Source organism: Sinohyriopsis cumingii, chromosome 8 (assembly GCF_028554795.1).
Source record: "Sinohyriopsis cumingii isolate HCF-2022 chromosome 8, ASM2855479v2, whole genome shotgun sequence".
Classification (NCBI taxonomy): domain Eukaryota; kingdom Metazoa; phylum Mollusca; class Bivalvia; order Unionida; family Unionidae; genus Sinohyriopsis; species Sinohyriopsis cumingii.
In genome coordinates, this window is record NC_142968.1 from 15,710,524 (window position 1) to 15,737,606 (window position 27,083).

A 27,083-nucleotide genomic window follows, 5' to 3' on the forward strand; every position below is an offset into this window, starting at 1 on the left:
TTTACGGTGACAGCACGTCAAGTACTGCATGGCATCATTCACATCCCACATTTAAGTAGCCTTGACGCAACTAGCAGATCCCCACATTGACACTCAAACCAAAATGCAAATAATTCTGAAACCTGGAGTTAGCGGTTTTCTTGGAGGTGTTATCATTCGTTCCCTTCTATAATGGGATCCCAATGCCTCCAAAGTCCTCCCCAAGAAAAAAGTCACTCCCAAAAAGCCAAATGGACCCAGAAGAAAAAGAGCAGTTCTGTCAAGACCAGGTCACAGCCACAGGAAAAGAAAAGTCCTCAGACAAAGGAAACGAAAATCCCCCAGAAAAGACCCTAAAGAAAAGCTTCTTCCCACAAGATGATGCGACTGCAGCACCGGTGACCACGTCTCAAATTGGCCTACGTTCTTCAACTTCTCCGTTGCTAGTGATGCCAGCCGAACCCAATTTCACACCAGTTCATCCTCATTTGATGACAAAATGGAAACCCGTGTCTCCAAGAACTTCTCCTGAACACCAAAGATGTCCTTAAAAGCAAGTGCACATCGTCACCATCCTCGTTCTTCGTTGCGAAAAGGAAAAGGAAAAGGATAGTCTCGTCATAAAATCGCTTGGTCAAGCATCGACGTCTACTCCTGAAAAGACACACTCGTTCCTAGAAAAAGAGGAGCAACCAAAGGGGAGGAGTTTATCTTCTTGGCGATAAGGATATAATCCAAGAGTTCGTCAAAAAGACTGGTTACACACCAACCCAACTCATCTAAAACGCTACTTCAGCAAATAAATATAAGATAAAAGGACGCATATCAAACCATGGACTTCAGTGTATTTTGTGCTCCTGAACGCCCAAAGATGTCCCCTGAAAGAAGTGCACACCACCACTATCGTCATTCTCCTGTTTAAAAAGGACAAGGAAATAGAAAATGACAGTCTCGTCAACCGAAAACAACGCTTGGCCAAGCATCTACACCTACCCCAGAAAAGACACTCGTCTAAATAAAACGAGAAGCAACCAAAGAGGAGGAGTGTTTGGCGATATAAGAAAAAACACTGTCACATTTGTAACAAAGCGATAGTCCCCAAAAAAGAGATAAAAGGGCGCGTGCCAAGTCATCGACGTCAGTGGTTTTTTTTGTGTGTGCCCCGGAACAAACAAAGATGTCACTCACTAGAAGCCATCCCTCTTATACCCTTAAAGGAAAGAAAAGGAAAGGACTGCCTCATTGTTTAGCCAAACATCCTGTCCAAAGCTCCTTCACCCATGCGAAAACAAGTCATTTAAACTGCCTCCAAAGACATCATCGATATCTTGTGCGAATGGTGCCTGAATGTTTTGAAAGACACGATACCTTTTTCTCCACATCAGAAAGAATGCTTAGCCCAGCATCGACACGTTCTTCGCAAAATGGTCCAAAAGAATATACCCATCCGTCAAAAGAAAAAGATGGTGGTAAAACGCGGAGCATTTGTGCACCTGTTGTTAGCACTCTTACTCAAAGCCACATTGATGCCAGTGATTAGAATACTAGTGGGAGCGGCTGCTTAGAAGGGATAAGTAAAAATATGTAGGATCCAGAAGATAAAAGGTCTCTGAAGTCAAACTATCTCTGACGTAAGCTTTGGAATCTAATGGAAGGACGAAAACTGACTTTAGTGCCTTAGAAACTATGGATGGATTTCCATCGTTGGCAAGAACAACGCACCCCGCATTTACCAGCCAATCCTCATTTGACCGAGATGTCCCAATTACAACACGAACTGCAATCGTTCATGGGTCTCAGCGATTTGTCAGAAACGGAACAATCGCAACGATACGGTTAAGTGATACAACGACTTCAACTCTTTCACCAGAAAGCTGTAGACGAAACAGTTCAGCAGACTCTGAAGGACTCCCGGTACTAATTCAACTCCAATAGTAAACACATGGAAACACTATCATATTCAAAATTCCGCCCATCCGGCGGGATACGGATGAGTTCAGAAATTGTATCGTGCTGCCAAAACTCAACTGAAAAGTCTCCGCTTAACTCAAGTGCAACGATGGTTACAAGAATAAGCCAGGTACACCTTACACAAATCCATTCGACGAAAATTGTCCAGAAGTTGCACCCGAGTGGAGGGCATCCTTCATCAATGGCAAGCCGATTTACTCGATTTCTTAATTTGACCACCTATAATCGTGGCTACAAATATTTGGTTTTTGTCATCGGCGTCTGTTCCTAATTTGCCTGAGTCATGCCATTGACTTTCAAATCGAACACTGAGTTAGTGCCCTAAAACTGGTGTTGAAACAAAGTGATCGTCACCCTGTACGATGGCAAACCGACAAAGGCACCAACTTTCTGAACCAAGCTTTCCAAAATGAATTGAAGAAACGAGGCATTCATTTTTTCACCACCGAGAATCCCGAAACCAAAGCCAGCATCGTGGAAAGTTTTCAACGCACATTGAAAAAAAGCATGTGGAAATGTTTTACGATCAACACACTCTCAAGTACATCGACGTCTTACCGCACCTGGTCAAAGCTTACAATCAATCTTACCATCGGAGCATCGGACATGCCTCCCAAGAAGTGACTCCCGACAACGAAGTGACCGTCTTCGAGGGTCTGTTTGGTACGTCCTTGACTGTGACTGTTCCCAAGAAAGGTAGAGTGTTGGCACCAATATAAAACTGGACCACCGAATTGTTTCGTGTCACTGAACGAGTGTGTGGTCGTCATCCTGCCCTCTATAAATTGGAAGACATGAACGGGGATGTGTTGCCCGAGCTACAACCAGAAAAGAAGACGATCCGTACGATATCGAAAGCATTCTCGATGAAAAAACCCGTAAAGTGGAACAATGTGGTGTCAAAGAAGTCAAGGTACATTGGAAAGGATGTCCGCCGAGTTTTGACTCTTGGATCGACGCTTCGCAAGTCATCGACTATAAACTGAAGTTTCCATCATGCCTTTCAACACAGCCTCAAACATTACTACAGTGACCACTCCTTCACCCAGTTCTTCGCTGCAAGATCTACAAAAGAAACCCTTGTTGTTGTGGTGTGTAGAAAGTGTGCCTAAAGCGTAATCGTCTTTTTCTGCCAAATCTTTGTGGTGTATTGTGTTATCGATGCTGCCATTGCCAATTTGAATTTGTAACTAAAACACAAACAATTGTGGACCACTTTACTGAGCAGTTTCAGCGATTACCTTCTCCCCAGTCCTTCCCTAAAATACTCCTCTAACGTCACAACTGGAGCCTTGCGCACAAAGCCAGTCACCCTCCCAACAGTTACTTCCCCAACATCAATCAAAATAACCCTCTTTTGGACACTCCTCTGGCTTCGAGTAGCCCATCGGGCAGCAGAACTCTGGAATTATGAATAACAATAGCAAATTTTACTTAACGTTACCCAGTGACAGATCCATGGAGGTGTTTCCCAACAACACGTTATACTGTTACACGGCCAAATTACCTCAAGCCATCCAATTAGATCACGAAGCCCATTGGGAAGTGGCTTTAGTGGAAATCATTCATCCTACACACGTCCTTAATGTCATTCTACATCAAAAAACGCTTACGGTAGAAGTTCATAATGAGCAAGCGCAAAACTACTTGGATTCCAATATATAATATACTATAAAAATAAGGGACCCCCAAACTTGAAAGTGGACCTATAACTTGTTAATTGCACCAGGCTATTATTTTAGCTGTCAACATCTGGTGAACATCATTGCTATCAACTTCAATGTCGTGCTGGCAGAGCCTTGAAGAGTGTCAGAAAAAGTGTCACCACTGATTACCATAAAGTTGCTCGCCGCCTGCTGATCAAAGTTTGAAATCAAAGGACAGCCCGAAGATTACATCGATCTGAATAGCAGTTACTTGTACTTGAATAACAAAACCTGGTCAGTAGCAACATGGACAATTACCCTTATCAAGCGTACCTGGAAAATCTCTTGAAGTACGGAAAAGAAGCCAAGAACACCCATCTGGATACTTGTGTGGTATGGAAACCTGATACGGCAGGCAAATTCAACGATACCGATATCATTTATAATAAAAAAAACCAAACCACAATGTGGGATTAAACGGCCGACGAAACAAAATCAAAGGAACCAATAAAAATTTAGAACTGATGGATCGTTTGTATTTAGACATGTGGTTGCAACGAACGAAGTGGACGTCGGCCTGAGACTGAATCGTAGCAGTGCCGCTTTCAATGTTATAGCTGAGTCTGCCTATTACAAAACAGTCATCCAAGAAGTCAGACTCTACGTACGACGTGTGGAAGTGTTACCTAAAGTAGAAAACGACATCAGTCACAGTTTGAGCAGAACGACCGCCAAGTGTCCGATACGACTCGCGGAAGTGAATACTTGTACCATTCCCGCTGGACATCAATCCATGATCGAAGGTCATATGTTCCAAGGACAGCTACTCAGACGTTTGAACATTGGTATCATCAAAAATACGGCCTTCAACTGAATCTTCGAGGAAAATCCTTTTGAGTTTTAGCACTACAATGCGTCTAAGATACAAGTCAGTCTAGATGGCAAAACCTTGTGTACCAGACCCTTTGAACCTGACTTTAGTGACGAGAAGAATTACTTGATACCGTACTTGTCCCTGTACGAAGCCTTGGGACAGATAGCGACCAACACCAGCCATGGTATTACGTACGAGGATTATGCAGAAGGTTACACTTTGTGGGCCTTTGATTTCACTCCAGAGCAAGGCAGCGACGATGGACAGTTCCACCCAATAAAATACGACCAAATTCGTGTGGAACTTCAGTTTGCAAAGCCAATACTCCTAAACAACACAGTGAACGTCTTCTTGTATGCTGAATTTAACAATACGATAGGAATCAATAGTTTGAGAGAAGTCATTCTAGACTATTAGAAGCTATGGAAGAAACGTATCCCTCTTTGCATGATGGAGACTTTTGGATATGGACTGGGAGGACATCGTGAAAGTCGTGGAAGACAAAGGAGCCATGGAGGACATATTGATGAGGTCCAGTTGGCCAGAACAAGAACAACATTTAGTCTCCTGATTTGCCAAACACCTGGCAGAAACAATTTCGGAATTGATCAAGAAAGTTGATATGGATGTCAAAACGATCATCCAGTCAAATTCAACACGATAAATGTCTGATGATTAGAAAAATTAGACGAGTATCTGGAGGACGCTTGGGATCTCATTTTGGAAGAAGCAGTGTTGCATCAGTGGTATAAAGACTTGGGTGATTATTCCTCTTCTTCATTGATTGCTCTAGAGACCTAACACTTAAAAGCTCTTTTGGCTCAGAGTAGGGAGACGATGCGCAGAAATGGTTATTTGTCAGAGGTTTTCAAACAAAAAGTCTGGATTTAATTGATGATTTATCATTACCTGTAAAAACTCAAGAAAAAAAAATGTATACCTGGGAACTATATTACCTTTTGAACAACAGTTCGTACATTGATTCTTGGAATCATGTGGTGTGTGCTAAAGATGAACTGTCTCATCGCAAACTCAACACGGACGACATTCATCTCCCAGGAACTCACTGGGTAGCCGTTTACTTTCCCCACGATGGATGTGTGGAGTATTTTGATTACTGCCTTTGGAAGACATCATTGACTTTATGAGAAGAAATGCCCAGACTACACAATTCAATAATGTGAAATTACAAGGCACATATTCCATGGTGCATGCACAATATCGTGTGTATTTTCTTCATCAACGCAGTCTTTGATATTCTTTAGAATATTTAGTGACTTATTTTGATCGTCACTCTTCTAGAAACGATGACAAAGTACAACGATGATTATGTGACCATTATGGATATCTCTTATCTTTAGCTAGGAAACGTAGCGTACATCAATGGCCCAATGACTTCCCTTCGTGGAAGTCTAACATGATTTTAAAACGTCGTCAACCTTGTCAAAATGTGTTATTTGAAAAATGTTTATTGGAAAAAATGTTTTTTGGTTAGCAATGGGTTATTGAAGAAAAAATGTTGTGTTGTGAAAAAAGAATGTCTCTGGTTAGTTTTCAAAAAATGTGTGACTCTACATGCTCTTTGTCTTCTCTATCTCTAACCATGAAATCAAGTATCATAGCGTTCCGACCCTACAAAACCGTTGGGATATTTTCTATCGCGCCCGTGCTTGAACCATATAATGCAGGGCAGTCTCCAGTCTGACCGTCCATTGTTGACTCGTCAACCTATGAAGATGCCTTCTAATTTAGCTAAACTAAACGAAGGCTACGTGTATTTGCATCGTGGCAGGCAAAGCCTGATACCCAAGCCTGATGAGATAGAGAATGTCAGGATGCTGAAAGTGGTCGAAGACCTGATAGAAGAGGTCTTCAGAGACGAAATCAAGAAGGAACAAGAAGAATGGACAGAGAAGTATAGATTCCAGAAGCAGAGAGAGTAGAAAGAGCAGCAGCAGCAACAGCAACAGGAACCAGACAGAGGTTTTGTCGACTGCCGTGTGGACACAAATGAGTTCTTTTTCTCTTTCCGCAGAAGCAGACCTTTTCCTGTGGGAAAGCCTGCCACCAGACGAGGACGCAATCTTGGACGATAAAAGATTGCCATAAACCCAGTTTACAAAACAGCCCTTTTCAGGGCTACCCCAGTACTCTAGAAAAGAGATACTAATCCAATTGCCAATCATATAATTTTGTGTGTCTATAAGCTCTTCGTTTCTTTGTTTTATTTCAAAACAATAGAAATGTGTCTATAAGCACTTCGTTTCCCTAGCTTGTCAAATAGTCTGTGTATGTGTGTTTGTATTTAGTGCTTGGAAGTAAAAAATGAGTGAGTGTTTCCTTTAGGTCCACGCGTTCCATGTTTTTGTGATAATATGGTTCTTGTGAGTTTTGGTATCGGGGTACGTTTTCCTTCACATATGCTTCAAGTATATAAATCGAAGCGTTCACCAGTCTGGGTACCCAGAGTTCACTCGTTAAAATGAGCAAAACTGCAAAATTGATCGAACTTTAGATGCATCCGGAGTATGCCAGGCGGCTCCTGGATGAGCTGACCATAGAGGCAATACAAGAGGAAGCCAGGCTTGAGGAAGAGGAGGAGAAGAGAAAGAAGACAGAAAACGAAGAAGTGATCTTGATTTACCTGATGATTAGATCAGTGTGTGATGTGAAGCCTTTGGTAACACCACTACTGTCACTAACACAGCCACTACCTCATCCACAACCTCTTCCACCAACACAGAGACCCGTGGTCCCCCAGACGGAAAGCTTTGAGGAGGAGGTGGCAAGAAGTTCAGAATCCCACAAACGGAAGATTGGGGTGATGAAGCCAATGAAGCAACCTCTGCGCTAATAAGAGAAAGAATGAACTGGGAGCAGGACTGGAGTAGACGTTGCGTGTGTGAAGCCATACCAGGAAGGTGCACGCATTAAGAGATGCATCTGAAATTCAAAAAGCAGTCCTTTTCAGGGCTAACTAAATCTAGAAAAGAGACTATTCAAGTTGTCAATTTGTGTGAATGTGGAGAAGTGTGAATATAAACACACTCCTTTGCTGATGTAATTGTGTGTGTGTGCATGTGTTTGTAACCGTTCGCGTACGTTGTGTGGATAGCATATTTTCGGTTTGTTATTTCTCCTCCCCGTGTGTGGATAGTATATTTGGGTTTGTTTTCTCTCATTCCCGTGTGTGGATAGTATATTTTGGGTTTGTTTTTTCCTCTTCCCGTGTGTGGATAGTAGATATGGTTTTGTTTTCTCCTTCCCGTGTGTAGATAGTATATTTTGGGTTTGTCTTTTCTCCTTCCCGTGTGGTGATAGTATATTTTGGGTTTGTTTGTTTTTTCCTCTTCCCGTGAGTGGATAGTAGATTTCGGGTTTGTTTTTTCTCCTTCCCGTGTCTGGATAGATAATCTGGGGTTTGTTTTTTCCTCTTCCCGTGTGTTGATAGTATATCTTAGGGTTTGTTTTTTCTCCTTCCCGTGTGTGGATAGTAGATTTCGGGGTTTGTTTTTTCTCCTTCCCGTGTGTGGATATTATATTTAGGGGTTTGTTTTTTCCTTTTCCCGTGTGTGGATAGTATATTTTGGGTTTTTTCCCCTCCCTTCTGAGTGGATAGTAGATAATATGTGAAGTTATTGTAAGGGATGTTTTCCTTCACGCCCGTACGTGAAGTATATGAACTTCAGCGTTCGTCATTCGCACCATTCAACCTTGAATACAAAATGGCGACAAACAAACATTTATAGAAATTGATGAAATTGCAGGAGGTGCTTGATACAGTTAGCATCGTAGAGGAAATGTTGGTGAGAATCCAGTTTGGGGCTTATTGCCCACATAGATTTGCCATGGAAATTCCCAATCTGAAGAGAGGAAAAGGAATTTTAAGCGAATTTATAAAGAAAGAAAAGAGAAGAAGGAGGATGAAGATGAAATAATCAGAATGAGAGAATGGATTGATAAAATAGAAAAGGAAAAAGAAAATAAAAGTAGAAAGAAAGATGACGAGAAGAAGGAGAAACAGGAGGAGGAATAAATGAAGAAGACAACGCCGATAACAACACTAAGAAGATGGTGGAAAAAAAGAATAAACTAGAAGACGAAACCCAAAGCCCCTTTCAGGGCCACTCTATTGCCTCAAAAAAGATTTACTCTCTTGCCTAATTTTTTAAAAATCGATTTCATATTTTATGTGTGATAAATTGATATTCATCAATGTATGTATGTATGTATGTATGTATGTATGTATGTCTTATATCTCTATGTCCCGCCAGTCCCGCCAGTCCCGCCAAGCGTTCTATCCAGTTCTATGTCCCGCCCCGCCAAGCGGTTTATTTTCCGCTGTCTTAACCGATTGAGGTCACCTCGTTGCAACATTGTTGCCAATGTTCAGTACCCTGACGTCATCATTCTTATTGTCCCTATACAAAACCTAACCTATAATCCACTTTCCCTTGTCCGTATATAGGCCCAAACTTTAGTTCGTATAAACCCTCAGCTTTGCCGTTTGTCCATATAAATCGTGTCCGTAAACGTACCCAAAGGGTCTTGTATTGGTAATTCCCACTGTCCATAAAGTACCCCACTACACTACTAAGATACTGTATCACGATCCAGGATGAAGTCTAAGACAATGACGTTTAGGAGTTTGGTGATGAGAAACGGTCGTGACACCTCCCATTGTTTAATTAAAATTCAAGATGAGTAGGTCCCTTTGTCCGCAACTGAGGGGAGGAATTTGGGCCTACATGACTAATGTCATTTTCTTTAAAGATGTTTACCTGAATTTGATTTGAAGATCTAACCTTGATTATACCCTTAGAAGGTAGCTGTAATTTTCCATTAAGGTGATTTTGTTTTTCGGAAAATGCTATTGCGACATAGGTCAAGTGGAGATGTGTATAAATGAAGTTTTGTCAACAAATTCTTCGTTTCTCTCTTAATATCAGTCTTTAGGAATCTATGATCATAGTTTTAATTGTGTTCAGATATTAGTTGGGAAGAACCATTGATTTAAATTATTCATTGAAATTATAAAGTGATCATTGACTCTTGGACTAAATCACTATTTGGGGATTAATAAGGACTCATTCAAAGACATCATGGATTCACAGAAGCTGGGCTCTACACCAAGTCTGGAATGCCTTGCTACCATTGGCATCAGTGGTGGAAGATTACAAGGTGGTCAAAGTAAGGATACTTATGATGCGGAAGAACTTGCAGGACAGGAAGATTGCCGCTGCACTCACTGAAGTCAGGACAGGTAAAAGGTGGCAAGTCTCCAGTGAAGTTTAACCAGAAGAAGTTGAATCCTGCACAAGGACACTGTGCGCAGTGTGAACAATATAATCGGGACGAAAAGGCTTAGGACCGCATGAGGAAAGCTGAGTCAGCTACGAGAAGATGTATGAAAAGTGGAGGAAAAGAATTGACAATTAACTTGTCCAATGTGATTATCCAAACTGAGAAGCCAAGAAGTATGGAACAGGTGGTCTTTTCCTCGGAGAAAGATTACACTGTTCGTTATCTGGAATTACGAGCACCTCCGTATCCAGTTTCTGCTGAAATAAGTGATTGTTCTTTTGCAGTCTCTAAAAACTTGCACTGATGGAACTTTGTTGAGAATCCAGCGTGTCCTCTCTGAGGTAAAAATAGTAGCCCATTGCACATCCTGTCAACATGCCAGACTACACTAAATTAGGGCAGCTGCAATGTAGGCGTGACAGTGTCTTTCGAGAGCTAGCAGACATTTCGGAGAGACGAAGAAAGATGAAACGACCTCATCATACAAAAGAAAATTCCTCAATGAGTCAGAGAGTTGGAAAATGGGTGTGGATCTTGGAAAGAAACTGCCTTTCTTCGAAATTGTAACTTCATTTATACGTTCAGATAACGTGATTTGTCGCAGTCTAGGAACAAGCTGGTGGCTTTTTGTTGACTGTAACATGGGAGGAGAGGTGTGACGAGGCTCATGAAAGAAAGTGGACCAAGTATGCAGATCTGATGGAAATGTGCAATAGCAGGGGATGGAGTATTTGGTTGTTGCCAGTAGAGTTGGAAAGTAGAAGATGAGTGCTTATCTAGGGTAACACAGAAAAATCGCCAAATGACGGTTCCAGCAGTGGGCAAAACTGTGTGAGGACACGAAAAGGCTGCCTACCACTTACATGTATATACTGGCTGATTAACACTGCCGCCCCGACATCAAGAGGGTATTTCGGGATGAGAGGAAACATACTGGTGTTATATGCTGGCTGATGATGTTGGTGGTATAACAGTGTACACACTGTATTATAAAAATATCTGGCAATAATGAATTACAATGTTTTCCAAAGTCCGTTTTACATATACACATCCGGCAATATAAAATTTTAGTTTTACTAAGTCCATATGACACATTCATTTGTGGCAAAATTAAATTATACTTTAACTACATCCATATGACATACATATATGGCATTAATAAAGTACATAGCTATGAAAGGTATAAAGCATTGCAATCAGCCAATCAAGAAATCGGCAGATGTAGAATTATTTTTGATCCGTCAAATACGTTTCTGTTCCTCGATTCCTACATATACAAATTTGTCAAGGGTGTGAATCGTCACGTGTGACTGATTCAGTTAAATTCTCATAAAAGTTCTAGATCGTTCGACCATAACCAATAGCAAAAGCCAGAAGAATTATACGGGGACAGAGACTAAACACACCCATTCCCCCAATCATCAGTTTGATCATTATGCACGTCACTGGCCATTGTCTCAGAATTAGCATAAAATTACTAACGTGTATTTGGTGTAAACTGTCCGCACAATGATTCGTATGGTTCACACCTTCCATCTGTGCATTGTACAAATCCCTGAGGGCACGTACCAGTCGTTGCACCTGAAAAGATATAAACCCTTGATAAATTACAGAACACTTTTTACCAGACTTCGAGAACATACATTTCTGATATTTCTTTAGTCATAAAAAACTAGCAAGAGGTGATTGAATTCGGACAGTGTATGATGTCAACTTCGGCAAAAACTAATATCGTCATTGAATGAGATATGACATGGGGAGACTGTCAAATTAAATGACTATGTAGTCCATAAAACACGAAATCAGTTTTTAATCCATTCAGTGAATAATTGTTCCATCCAGTACGTACAAATAAGCAAATGTTTTACATTTGAAAAGAACATATCTTTGAACAGCTTCGTTTGAATTGAAACATTAAATATCACCATAATATGCACTTATGAGAAGCGGTTATTACTGTTGTCACAAAGTTAACAACTACACAACTAAAGAAGCTTCCTTGAGTGATCTATTATCAAAACATATAACTCTCAACAATTATGCATGAACACTACCAGTACGGAGGTGTACATGCTTGTCAGTAACAGTGGTTGATTAAAGACGATTATCCTTGAATATAGCATGATATCGTTACTGTTTCTCCAAGGTCACTCAAAATAGCCTGTTCCTGCCAGCTACGTTTAATATTTTATGATACACTGTAAATAAAGAGAAGAGTGATCACTTTATTGAAGTACCTAATACGTAGCGTTTCGTTCTACAGGTGTCATGATCGACTCTGGGGTTGTTTCAATATATGTCATATGGTAATGGTTTGTAAGAAGATAAAAGTATCTACATCTATTTCTTTAAATTAACCTCCGTATAAAGACAGACGCAGCTTTGGGGACAATCTTTAATCAAGAAGCTTTTATCACATGCCAGTGTTTTATTCATACGATAGCCAACAGAAGCCTAAGAGAAATTCATTGGATTAACGTACAATCATTTTTATTTGATGATATTCTGATCTTTACGTACGAATTCTGATTTGCTGCTTTATTTTTGTCCATTCATTTTAAATTATTGACAAGCTAAATACCGTTTGCTCAAACAAGAAATGTGCGTTTGTACAAAATATATTAAGACTAAAACAAATTGTACATAATCCAGGAAATGTTCAGATTTGCAAAATGGCATTTTGCCAAATGTCACTTTCTCTTTTCAAGAACCTAGGTTTTGAACAAAACTAGGAAACTTTTGTCTTTCATGTAAGTCTGTCTTTCCATCCGTCCGTTCGTAATCAAGAGTATATCATTCTACACTGTCCAATATATATATATATATATATATATATATATATATATATATATATATATATATATATATATATATATTAGGATACGATGGCGGTGGTCTATCGATATTAGGACGCGCGAGGCGGTAGTCTATATATACTAGGACACGATTGGGAGTGGTCTATAAATATTAGGACACGATAGGCGGTGATATGGTCTCTTGGGGCGGATCTAGCGGCTGCTATTTCTCAAGTGTTGTAGGTGGAGATCTGATGTTGGTGTGTATCACCTGGTTACACATATTGGTTTTTCCCCAAGGGTGGGGAATGATGTCCCTTGGTCAGCAATATTGAAGCTGTTGGATTCCCCACCCCTACCATGGTTATATATATTTTTGAATAAGATGAGAAGACGATATCAGATTTGCTCCGGGGGTTTAAGGTGGAAACATTTAAATCCCCTCCCTATAGCCATGTATAAACGCAGCGGGTTTGTGGAGATAGATGCATCCAACACATGTCCTGGGTCGCGAATTTAGAGATGGGGATGTGGTCCTGGGTCGTGTAATTATGGTAGGGGATGTGGTCCCTTGTCGTGTATTTAGAGTAGGGGATGTGGTCCTGGTTCGTGTAATTAGAGTAGGGTATGTGGTCCTGGGTCGTGTATTTAGAGTAGGGGATGTGGTCCTGGGACGTGTATTTAGAGTAGGGGATGTGGTCCTGGTCGTGTAATTAGCGATGGGGATGTACATGAAATGAGAAACTTAAAAAAATGTGTACGTAAAAAAGTGCACATCATTACATACAAATTCTTGTCTGTCCTGTCAAGTTGTCCTCTACGTACCCTACGGTACATTTTAAAACTTACGTATGTTCAGGTCGGTAATTTCAAGCTAAAACAACTTGTATATCGACATGGATGTACACTGCGTCTGATGTAACTTGCATATCGTCAGGTATATAATATTAAGCCAATACAATTTGCACATCCTCAGGTATATAATATCAAGCCAGTACAACTTGCATATCCTGACAAATATAATATCAAGCCAATACAACTTGCATATCGTCAGGTATATAATATCAAGCCAATACAACTTGCATATCGTCAGGTATATAATATTAGTCAATACAACTTGCATATCCTCAGGTATATAATATCAAGCCAATACAACGTGCACATCCTCATGTATATAATATCAAGCCAATATAACTTGCATATCGTCAGGTATATAATATTAAGCCAATACAACTACCACATCCTCAGGTATATAATATAAAGCCAATACAACATGCATATCGTCAGGTATATAATATCAAGCCAATACAACTTGCATATCGTCAGGTATATAATATCAAGCCAATACAACGTGCACATCCTCAGGTATATAATATCAAGCCAAAACAATTTGCAACACGTCAGGTATATAATATCAAGCCAGTACAACTTGCAAATCGTCACGTATATAATATCAAGCCAATATAACTTGCACATCCTCAGGTATATAATATAAAGCCAATACAATTTGCACATCCTCAGGTATGTAATATCAAGCCAATACAACATGCATATCGTCAGGTATATAATATCAAGCCAATACAACTTGCATATCGTCAGGTATATAATATCAAGTCAATACAACTTGCATATCGTCAGGTATATTATATCAAGCCAATACAACTTGCACATCCTCAGGTATATAATATCAAGCCAATACAACTTGCATATCGTCAGATATATAATATCAAGTCAATACAACTTGCATATCGTCAGGTATATAATATCAAGCCAATACAACTTGCATATCGTCAGGTATATAATATCAAGTCAATACAACTTGCATATCGTCAGGTATATAATATCAAGCCAATACACTTGCATATCGTCAGGTATATTATATCAAGCCAATACAACTTGCACATCCTCAGGTATATCATATAAAGCCAATACAACTTGCATATCGTCAGGCATATAATATAAAGCCAATGCAACTTGCATATCGTCAGGTATATAATATCGAGCCAATACAACTTGCATATCGTCAGGTATATAATATCAAGCCAATACAATTTGTATCACGTCAGGCATATAATATCAAGCCAGTACAACTTGCATATCGTCAGGTATATAATATCAAGCCAATATAACTTGCACATTCTCAGGTATATAATATCAAGCCAAAGCAACTTGCACATCGTCAGGTATATAATATCAAGCCAATGCAACATGCATATCGTCAGGTATATAATATCAAGCCAAAACAATTTGCATCACGTCAGGTATATAATATCAAGCCAATACAATTTACATATCGTCAGGTATATAATATCAAGCCAGTACAACTTGCACATCCTCAGGTATATAATATTAAGCCAGTACAACTTGCATATCCTGGCAAATATAATATCAAGCCAGTACAACTTGCACATTCTCAGGTATATAATATCAAGCCAAAGCAACTTGCACATCGTCAGGTATATAATATCAAGCCAATGCAACATGTATATCGTCAGGTATATAATATCAAGCCAAAACAATTTGCATCACGTCAGGTATATAATATCAAGCCAATACAATTTGCATATCGTCATGTATATAATATCGAGCCAATACAACTTGCATATCGTCAGGTATATAATATCAAGCCAATACAATTTGTATCACGTCAGGTATGTAATATCAAGCCAATACAACTTGCACATCCTCAGGTATATAATATCAAGCCAATACAACTTGCATATCGTCAGGTATATAATATCAAGCCAATGCAACTTGCATATCGTCAGGTATATAATATCAAGCCAGTACAACTTGCACATCCTCAGGTATATAATATCAAGCCAATACAACTTGCACATTCTCAGGTATATAATATCAAGCCAATGCAACTTGCATATCGTCAGGTATATAATATCAAGCCAATACAACTTGCACATCCTCATGCATATAATATCAAGCCAGTACAACTTGCACATCCTCATGTATATAATATCAAGCCAGTACAACTTGCACATCCTCAGGTATATAATATCAAGTGAAAATAATTTGCATCACGTCAGGTATATAATATCAAGCCAATACAACTTGCATATCGTCAGGTATATAATATCAGGCCAATACAACTTGCATATCGTCAGGTATATAATATCAAGCCAATACAACTTGCACATCCTCAGGTATATAATATCAAGCCAATACAACTTGCATATCGTCAGGTATATAATATCAAGCCAGTACAACTTGCACATCCTCAGGTATATAATATCAAGCCAGTACAACTTGCATATCCTCAGGTATATTATATCAAGCCAATACAACTTGCATATCCTCATGTATATAATATCAAGCCAATACAATTTGCATATCCTCAGGTATATAATATCAAGCCAATGCAACTTGTATATCCTCAGGTATATTATATCAAGCCAATACAACTTGCATATCCTCATGTATATAATATCAAGCCAGTACAACTTGCACATCCTCAGGTATATAATATAAAGCCAATACAACTTGCATATCGTCAGGTATATAATATAAAGCCAATACAACTTGCATATCGTCATGTATATAATATCGAGCCAATACAACTTGCATATCGTCACGTATATAATATCAAGCCAATACAATTTGTATCACGTCAGGCATATAATATCAAGCCAGTACAACTTGCATATCGTCAGGTATATAATATCAAGCCAATATAACTTGCACATTCTCAGGTATATAATATCAAGCCAATGCAACTTGCACATCGTCAGGTATATAATATCAAGCCAATACAATTTGCATATCGTCAGGTATATAATATCAAGCCAGTACAACTTGCACATCCTCAGGTATATAATATTAAGCCAGTACAACTTGCATATCATTAGGTATATAATATCAAGTCAGTACAACTTGCATATCGTCAGGTATATAATATCAAGCCAATACAATTTGTATCACGTCAGGTATATAATATCAAACCAGTACAACTTGCATATCGTCAGGTATATAATATCAGGCCAATACAACTTGCATATCGTCAGGGATATAATATCAAGCCAATACAACTTGCACATCCTCAGGTATATAATATCAAGCCAATACAACTTGCATATCGTCAGGTATATAATATCAAGCCAATACAACTTGCATATCGTCAGGTATATAATATCAAGCCAAAGCAATTTGCATATCGTCACGTATATAATATCAAGCCAATGCAATTTGCATATCGTCAGGTATATAATATCAAGCCAATACAACTTGCATATCGTCAGGTATATAATATCAAGCCAATACAATTTGCATATCGTCAGGTATATAATATCAAGCCAATACAACTTGCATATCGTCAGGTATATAATATTAAGCCAATACAATTTGCATATCGTCAGGTATATAATATCAAGCCAATGCAACTTGCATATCGTCAGGTATATAATATCAAGCCAGTACAACTTGCACATCCTCAGGTATATAATATCAAGCCAATACAACTTGCACATTCTCAGGTATATAATATCAAGCCAATACAACTTGCACATCCTCAGGTATATAATATCGAGCCAATGCAACTTGCATATCGTCAGGTATATAATATCAAGCCAATACAACTTGCACATCCTCATGTATATAATATCAAGCCAGTACAACTTGCACATCCTCAGGTACATAATATCAAGCGAAAATAATTTGCATCACGTCAGGTATATAATATCAAGACAATACAACTTGCATATCGTCAGGTATATAATATCAAGCCAATGCAATTTGCATATCGTCAGGTATATAATATCAAGCCAATGCAATTTGCATATCGTCAGGTATATAATATCAAGCCAATACAACTTGCATATCGTCAGGTATATAATATCAAGCCAATACAATTTGCATATCGTCAGGTATATAATATCAAGCCAATACAACTTGCACATCCTCAGGTATATAAAATCAAGCCAATACAACTTGCATATCGTCAGGTATATAATATCAAGCCAGTACAACTTGCACATCCTCAGGTATATAATATCAAGCCAGTACAACTTGCACATCCTCAGGTATATAATATCAAGCCAATGCAACTTGCATATCGTCAGGTATATAATATCAAGCCAATACACCTTGCACATCCTCATGTATATAATATCAAGCCAGTACAACTTGCACATCGTCATGTATATAATATCAAGCCAGTAAAACTTGCACATCCTCAGGTATATAATATCAAGCCAAAATAATTTGCATCACGTCAGGTATATAATATCAAGCCAATACAACTTGCATATCGTCAGGTGTATAATATCAAGCCAATGCAATTTGCATATCGTCACGTATATAATATCAATCCAATGCAATTTGAATATCGTCAGGTATATAATATCAAGCCAATACAACTTGCACATCCTCATGTATATAATATCAAGCCAGTACAACTTGCACATCGTCATGTATATAATATCAAGCCAGTACAACTTGCACATCCTCAGGTATATAATATCAAGCCAATACAACTTGCATATCGTCAGGTATATAATATCAAGCCAATGCAATTTGCATATCGTCACGTATATAATATCAAGCCAATGCAATTTGCATATCGTCAGGTATATAATATCAAGCCAATACAACTTGCATATCGTCAGGTATATAATATCAAGCCAATACAATTTGCATATCGTCAGGTATATAATATCAAGCCAATACAACTTGCATATCGTCAGGTATATAATATTAAGCCAATACAATTTGCATATCGTCAGGTATATAATATCAAGCCAATGCAACTTGCATATCGTCAGGTATATAATATCAAGCCAGTACAACTTGCACATCCTCAGGTATATAATATCAAGCCAATACAACTTGCACATTCTCAGGTATATAATATCAAGCCAGTGCAACTTGCATATCGTCAGGTATATAATATCAAGCCAGTACAACTTGCACATCCTCAGGTATATAATATCAAGCCAATACAACTTGCATATCATCAGGTATAAATTATCAAGCCAATACAATTTGCATATCGTCAGGTATATAATATCAAGCCAATACAACTTGCATATCGTCAGGTATATAATATTAAGCCAATACAATTTGCATATCGTCAGGTATATAATATCAAGCCAATGCAACTTGCATATCGTCAGGTATATAATATCAAGCCAGTACAACTTGCACATCCTCAGGTATATAATATCAAGCCAATACAACTTGCACATTCTCAGGTATATAATATCAAGCCAATACAACTTGCATATCGTCAGGTATATAATATCAAGCCAGTACAACTTGCACATCCTCAGGTATATAATATCAAGCCAATACAACTTGCACATTCTCAGGTATATAATATCAAGCCAATACAACTTGCACATCCTCAGGTATATAATATCAAGCCAATGCAACTTGCATATCGTCAGGTATATAATATAAAGCCAATACAACTTGCACATCCTCATGTATATAATATCAAGCCAGTACAACTTGCACATCCTCAGGTATATAATATCAAGCGAAAATAATTTGCATCACGTCAGGTATATAATATCAAGCCAATACAACTTGCATATCGTCAGGTATATAATATCCGGCCAGTACAACTTGCATATCGTCAGGTATATAATATCAAGCCAATACAGCTTGCACATCCTCAGGTATATAATATCAAGCCAATACAACTTGCATATCGTCAGGTATATAATATCAAGCCAGTACAACTTGCACATCCTCAGGTATATAATATCAAGCCAATACAACTTGCATATCGTCAGGTATATAATATCAAGCCAATACAACTTGCATATCGTCAGGTATATAATATCAAGCCAGTACAACTTGCACATCCTCATATATATAATATTAAGCCAATGCAACCTGCATATCGTCAGGTATATAATATCGAACCAATACAACTTGCATATCGTCAGGTATATAATATCAAGCCAGTATAACTTGCACATCCTCAGGTATATAATATCAAGCCAATATAACTTGCATATCGTCAGGTATATAATATCAAGCCAGTACAACTTGCACATCCTCAGGTATATAATATCAAGCCAATACAACTTGCATATCGTCAGGTATATAATATCAAGCCAAAATAATTTGCATCACGTCAGGTATATAACATCAGGCCAATACAATTTGCATATCGTCAGGTATATAATATCAAGCCAATGCAACTTGTATATCCTCAGGTATATTATATCAAGCCAATACAACTTGCACATCCTCATGTATATAATATCAAGCCAGTACAACTTGCACATCCTCAGGTATATATTATCAAGCCAGTACAACTTGCATATCCTCAGGTGTATAATATCAATCTAATATTACTTACATATGACCGTGTCTGTGTTATTACTCTAATGCAATGTACATATGCTCAAGCATATACTATCGAAATGATATCTAACAAATATTAAGATGCACGTGCCTTATAAAAATTTCAAATGATGAAATTCATCTCAATGCTACATTTTATACAAAACAATATTAAATCACCACAATATCACAAAAATATATAATGTATATCAGTCTATTCTTCGGTAGCCAAATCTGACAATTACTCATACAACGACACATTACTCATACAATGACACAGCATTACTCATACAACTACACAGCATTACTCATACAACTACACAGCATTACGCATACAACGACACATTACTCATACAACGACACAGTATTACTAATACAACTATACAGCATTACTCATACAACGACACATTACTCATACAACGACACAGCATTACTCATACAACTATGCAGAATTACGCATACAACGACACATTACTCATACAACGACACAGTATTACTTATACAACGACACATTACTCATACAACGGAACAGCATTACTCATACAAAGACACAGCCAACAACATTTGAATTCAAACATGCACAATTATGGATTAAATTATTTGAGTTAACTGTGACATAGATTTATGGAATGTCCCCACCCCTGATATATCGTGCCTAGTTCTTTAACACGACAAATCATGTCACGTTGTACCATTTAATTTTACTGTATAATAAAAAGAAAAGCTGTTTTAATCGGATACAGAATGAATCCCTTTGAAAGCACTGTCGAGTAGGAATCAATTCAATTTACTGGTGCCGCAATAGCCACAGGTTTTCGCACATAGCTTCTTGGCTGATTACTGATCAATACACAGGCTAGCATGACCATCTGGGAGCGTGCAATTAGAACTAACATCAAAACAGGTTAACTCACCTGGTGTTGTGCTTACCTATCGTCGTTTCCTGTTGAGGACTGTCTGTGCTCATTATTGGTTCTTGTGTTGAGCTTTCTGTTATGTGTGACATTCTGGAAGTTGCGTCAGGTAAAGCTGTAGTTATATCAAGTAACATTCTGGTTGATGTGTGATGTAAAACTGTATTTCGTTTGTCAAGTAAAGTTGTTGACGGTGTATGGTGTAAAGCTTTGGTTGCTGTCTCAGTTGTGGTTTTGATTGTTGCTTCCTTTGTGGTTGAGGCATCGGGTTTGATTACGGTTGTTGCTTGCGTAGCTTTAGAACAGAAAATATGTAAGTTACTCTTTCCAGTGTACACATAAGCATGTTTTGATTGCTCTCTTCTTTACTAACTATATTAGATATCAGCGATCTGATGTATATGTAGATACTTTTATCGCATATACATAAACTGCATTGAGATGAGGTATGATATCGCATGAACAGCTTGATATCGCAGAGACAGCATGATATCGTAGGGACAGCAAGATATCACAAGGACAGCATGATATCGCAGGGACAGCCTTAATTGTTTTAGTCAGGAGCACACTATGAAGCAGACAATTTGTTGCCATGTAGTACATATTAAGATGGCAGTTATGTCTCTAGATTTTAGAGTTTTACAACAGGTTTACCACAGTATGTTTTCAAGAAGACTCAGTAGTACAGTAAGCTTCATAATTAGAAATGAATTCATTGACTAGTTGGAAAATCTTACATAAATAGACAATACAATTTGGAGTTCCAGATTAAAATAGAATTTGCAACATTTCTATTCTGGAAACAGTGGTGCTTTAAAGACCCCCCTCCCCCATCATTAAATCAATTGACATAAAATATTTCTGACACTTCTTGATGGTGTAGTACTTATAATTGATCTTGATACTGCTAGAAAGTATAAGAATTATTCACATTTGTTTCGTCGTTCAAAATAGTAGATTCAATTAGGCATATGTAGTACAGACAAAGAAAGAAATGCAAACGGTCACCATTTTATAATTTATGGCATGTACAAATAAGATTCAGAATAATTTTGGTAATTTTGATAGTAAGTCCACAAAACACAACTCAGTTTATACAAAAGGATTACCGTCAAAATATATTCAAACGTTGATGACCCCTTTTGTCCGTATAATGATTACATGAGTTTCTTTTTTTTGGTCTGATACATAATCGATCAGTCGTATAAGATGACGATTGGTGTGTTACCTACCAGTTACGCTTTCCAGCACGAGAACAATGATCAGCAAATAGAGCACTGCAACGTAAGAAATGTATGGTAAATACATCTAAATCTGATTTTACTGTAAGGTAATAAAAGTGTGTGTGTGTGTGTTTGGATTTTTAACGTAGCTTTAACAAGTTTTAAGTCATGTCGCTACGATGTCTGCAGTCACGCAGTTTATAGTGATGTATATTACTGGGGCGCCAGGCCGCAGACACGTAGCATGATGTCCCACCCAGTCACATTATCCTGACACCAGGCCGATCACTCCTAACACTAACCTCTTAATGCTGAGCGCCTAGCTGCTAGTATCATTTTTATAAGTCTTTGGCATGACTCGGCCAGGGTTCGAACCCGCAACCTCCCGCATACAAGGCGGACGCTCTAACCGCTAGGCCACCGGAGCGGTAAATAATAAAAGTGTGGTAAAACAAAATATCGATTTTACTGTACGGTAAGAAAAGTGTGGTATGATATGATATGATATGATATGATATGATATAATATGATATGATATGATAAGATATATGATATGATATATGATATGATATAGTATATGATACCCCATCTTTAATGGTGCTTTGGTTATCGTTATCTAGGAGATTATCGACCACGGTGTTGCCCAGATCGAGTAATTAATAATGTAAATTACGAAATTATTGGAATAACAGAGATCTGAGCAGAGATATAGAATAGAAAATCACGAGATTCTGTACGTAAAATATAACATTTTAGCAATTACATAAACAATATGAAATTGAGCATGACATTTAAATGATACACTTTCTCTTAGAAATATAATTTTTTATGCGAAATGCATTTAGCCGTTTTGTTATACTGATAAAACAAATTTCATCCCAGAATCGAGCGACCGATCAATCTCTTATTGCCACTGCTGGTGACAGGTCAGCGTTGTCATATTTATTATCTCGATGACATCTGTGTAAACGTGTTCACGTATAATATTTGATATTTGGCACATTAAAATGAAGGGAAATCGCTCATCCTATCTCTTTATATAATAATGTTTATGTGAACGTTTTTTTTAAAACAAATATTTTGGAACAATGGTGCTGATTTCTTTTCCACCCCACCCCCCTCTCTCTCTCTCCAACCTCTTTGAATCAGCAACCGTAACTTATTTGCAGTCTGCACTTCTACCAATTGTGTAGCACAAGTATGGAGCTATTTTTATAACCATTACTAGCTGAACGATATCCGTCGACTACGTCGATTTTCTCGGTTAATAGAATTCACAACTAAATTACATAGATTAATTAACGGACCTCATGTCTTGTTTAAGCTACATTATTTGCTAACTAGCGATTCATCGACATAGACATAATACATTCAATTCTTAGCATACATGATACATATCATTTAAGACAGATACATTAATTATCACAATTCAAATCAGAATACTACAAGCAAGTCATACAATGCATGATTTCTATTACATATTAAATCCGAACACATTCATACCAATGAAATATTGTATGACATTCTTGTAATACATGAACTGTATTACATCCAAGATGATGAGTGCACGATTGATTTCTGAACTCAAATAAAATAAAAGTATGAATTTAAAAATAATAAATTCAACAAATAATTACAAACTTACACCAATGAACATGTTGTATGCAACTGAGACAATAGCTTTGTCATTTTCCGAGACTGGGAGTCCACCAGACTTCCCTTTCGGCAGAAAAAACTTGGACTGCAGAATTACGTATGGGAAATTACATCAAACAAGGAATTTCGTCTGGAAAACACCCTCTTTTAGCCAATCAGGATTAAGTGTATCTATCTGCCAAAATGTAACACACCTATCGAAGTCGGCATTCTCTCTTGTCTGCCTTTGTTAATAACTATTCCTAGACAATTTTGTTTTATGACACCTAACTCCAATTACCGAAGATTGTTTCTAACTTGTCTCAACTTTGTTAACTTCCGCTACTTGACCTTACGTTAGCATTATTTTCCCTCCAGAATTTCGAACGGCCTCTAATTAAATTCAACTCATAGCCATCAAACAAGAGAGGTTAACCATCGCAAATTTCCAGGTTATTAACAGCCTAGCCCATACGTCAATATTAATGTTACATGTCACGCTGACAACGACTGAATGTTCTGCCGCAATATAAGTTTTCTCACTGATTTCATTTCAATAGCACACCATCATTTTGAAGACTATGAATTTTTATTTAGTTTTATACTCCTGCGTCTAATTCGATCTCCACCTTTAAGTACCTGTCTCAATATAAATAAAATCATCCACATTATCAATGATTCCCCACCTCATGCAAAACGTTTACCGACAGAGGTTGCTACCAATCATCATCACATCACACTGCTGACTCAATTTCCTTTTTTCCAGATTCTAACGAATGTGATAAGACGTGTATCTTCAATGAAGGCCATGATAGTACTGATATGCATGAAGTCCACTGTAGTACTGATGTGCATGAAGGCCATTATAGTACTGATATGTATGAAGGCCATGATAGTACTGATGTGCATGAAAGCCATGATAGTACTGATGTGCATGAAGGCCATTACAGTACTGATATGTATGAAGGCCATGATATTACTGATGTGCATGAAGGCCATGATAGTACTGATGTGCATGAAAGCCATGATAGTACTGATGTGCATGAAGGCCATTACAGTACTGATATGTATGAAGGCCATGATAGTACTGATGTGCATGAAGGCCATTACAGTACTGATATGTATGAAGGCCATGATATTACTGATGTGCATGAAGGCCATGATAGTACTGATATGCATGAAGGCCATGATAGTACTGATATGTATGAAGGCCATTACAGTACTGATATGTATGAAGGCCATGATAGTGCTGATATGCATGAAGGGCATGATAGTGCTGATATGTATGAAAGCCATGATAGAATTGATGCAAATGAAGGCCATGATAGCACTGATGTGCATGAAAGTCATGATAGTACTGATATGCATGAAGGCCATGATAGTACTGATATGTATGAAGGCCATGATAGTACCGATGTGCATGAAGGCCATTACAGGACTGATATGTATGAAGGCCATGATAGTACTGATGTACATGAAGGCCATGATAGTACTGATATGTATGAAGGCCATGATAGTACTGATGTGCACGAAGGCCATTACAGTACTGATATGTATGAAGGCCATGATAGTACTGATGTGCATGAAGGCCATGATAGTACTGATATGTATGAAGGCCATGATAGTACTGATATGCACTAAGGCCATGATAGTACTGATATGTATGAAGGCCATGATAGTACTAATATGCATGAAGGCCATTGTAGTGCTGACGTGCATGAAGGCCATATTAGTATTGATGTACAACGAAGTCTATTTCTTTGCATTCAGTACACACTATTTTTTAACTTAAAGCCTGCAAATCTTCAGCATACAGTTTTCCACTGGACAGACTCCCTTTGCATTCTGCGAAACCTCAATTTGGTAATAAAAGCATCCAACATTTATTTATTTCCACTCCGTTTAAAAATAATAAATTATTTCAGACTTGTGACTGGAATATAACTTCCAACAAATTTAGCATTGCTAAAGAACACTTTTCAGTAATTTTGGCATTGCTAAATAACACTTTCAATACGTTTGGCATTGCATCCTAACACGTAAGGAAACGTCAATCACCATTCTCCAAGCCTTGTCACATAATAACAAGATGTTCAAAATGTCTTCTTTAGTAATCTACTCTATACAGTGTTCTCTGTGTCACAGGATTGCTCACTAATTCGTTTTAGTTTGCTTCCAAAATGACTGGCAATACAATATTGTGATTTTAGTCATTAAGAAATATGTACAAAGAAATTGAAAACTTGAAAGCTATCTCGTTATATAATTTTACATGTAAGAACCAGTTTTCATTTATTAAATGAGACGGATTAATTTCTAGAATGTGATGAGGTCCTTAAATTTGCCTCAACCATTAACGAAGATTATGTTGAGGATAATTAAAAATATTAGAAACTCTGTTCTAATGCATGCTGATTGCGTGATGTTAAGCCAAACATCCATTGTTTTTAGACTGCAAAATAAATAGATTTTCAAAGCTTATCTTTAGATAGAAATCTTTAGGTGTTCAATGAAGCTTAGACTGATTATAAATAATTTGACTCATAAATTGAATTACTTTATTGACAAAATCGTCATTTTACTACCAGTTAATGTATAATATAATATAAATTTGGATTTCTCACGACATCTAAACCGCTATATCTACTATAATCAAAATCTTCTCTCAAACAGGAAAATATGTAATACTTATCGAACTTGTTATATGTATGTATGTATGTATGTATGTATGTATGTATGTATGTATGTATGTATGTATGTACGTACGTACGTACGTACGTACGTACGTACGTACGTATGTATGTATGTATGTATGTATGTACGTATGTATGTATGTATGTATGTATGTATGTATGTATGTATGTATGTATGTATGTATGTATATATGTATGTATGTATGTATGTACGTATGTACGTATGTATGTATGTATATACGTATGTATGTACGTATGTATGTCTATATGTATGTATGTATGTATGTATGTATGTACGTACGTACGTACATATATACATATATATATATATATATATATATATATATATATATATATATATATATATATATATATATATATATCTATATATATATATATATATATATATATATATATATATATATATACTTATATTACCAGTGTTTGTATCCATAATTCTTTCCCCCTCAAAACGCCTTGAATCTACACCCTATCAGGTGAAATTTTTGTCGAAGAAGAGAGGTCACCATACGTGTCACTATAGATCTCTGACTGTATTACACCTTATCAGTTTTATCCCGGTCAACGTCAGTAAGGAGTCTATCGGGCATGTTAATGGAACAGATAAGGTGAAGGTTTATACGTGATGTGGAATTGAGCATAAATTGGTGTCATCCTTTCGACTCTGGAAATATCCTGTTGAATGAAAGTTATTTATTCACAATCCTTCCTATTATTAACATC

At 37.5% G+C, this 27,083-nt stretch overlaps 1 protein-coding gene across 1 annotated transcript in view; it reads right to left on the reverse strand.

Annotated features, from left to right (window-relative positions):
* Positions 1 to 26,890, reverse strand: part of LOC149793031 (uncharacterized) — a 37,891-nt gene extending 11,001 nt beyond the window's left edge. The window contains exons 1-4 of the mRNA XM_089966269.1: positions 26,778 to 26,890; positions 22,021 to 22,065; positions 20,805 to 21,083; positions 11,257 to 11,355 (exon numbers count right to left, since the gene is read on the reverse strand). Of these exons, the coding sequence (XP_089822395.1) occupies positions 11,257 to 11,355; positions 20,805 to 21,083; positions 22,021 to 22,065; positions 26,778 to 26,793 (439 nt within the window). The 5' untranslated portion in view covers positions 26,794 to 26,890. The remainder of the gene's footprint in view (positions 1 to 11,256; positions 11,356 to 20,804; positions 21,084 to 22,020; positions 22,066 to 26,777) is intronic.
* Positions 26,891 to 27,083: the final 193 nt, after the last annotated feature.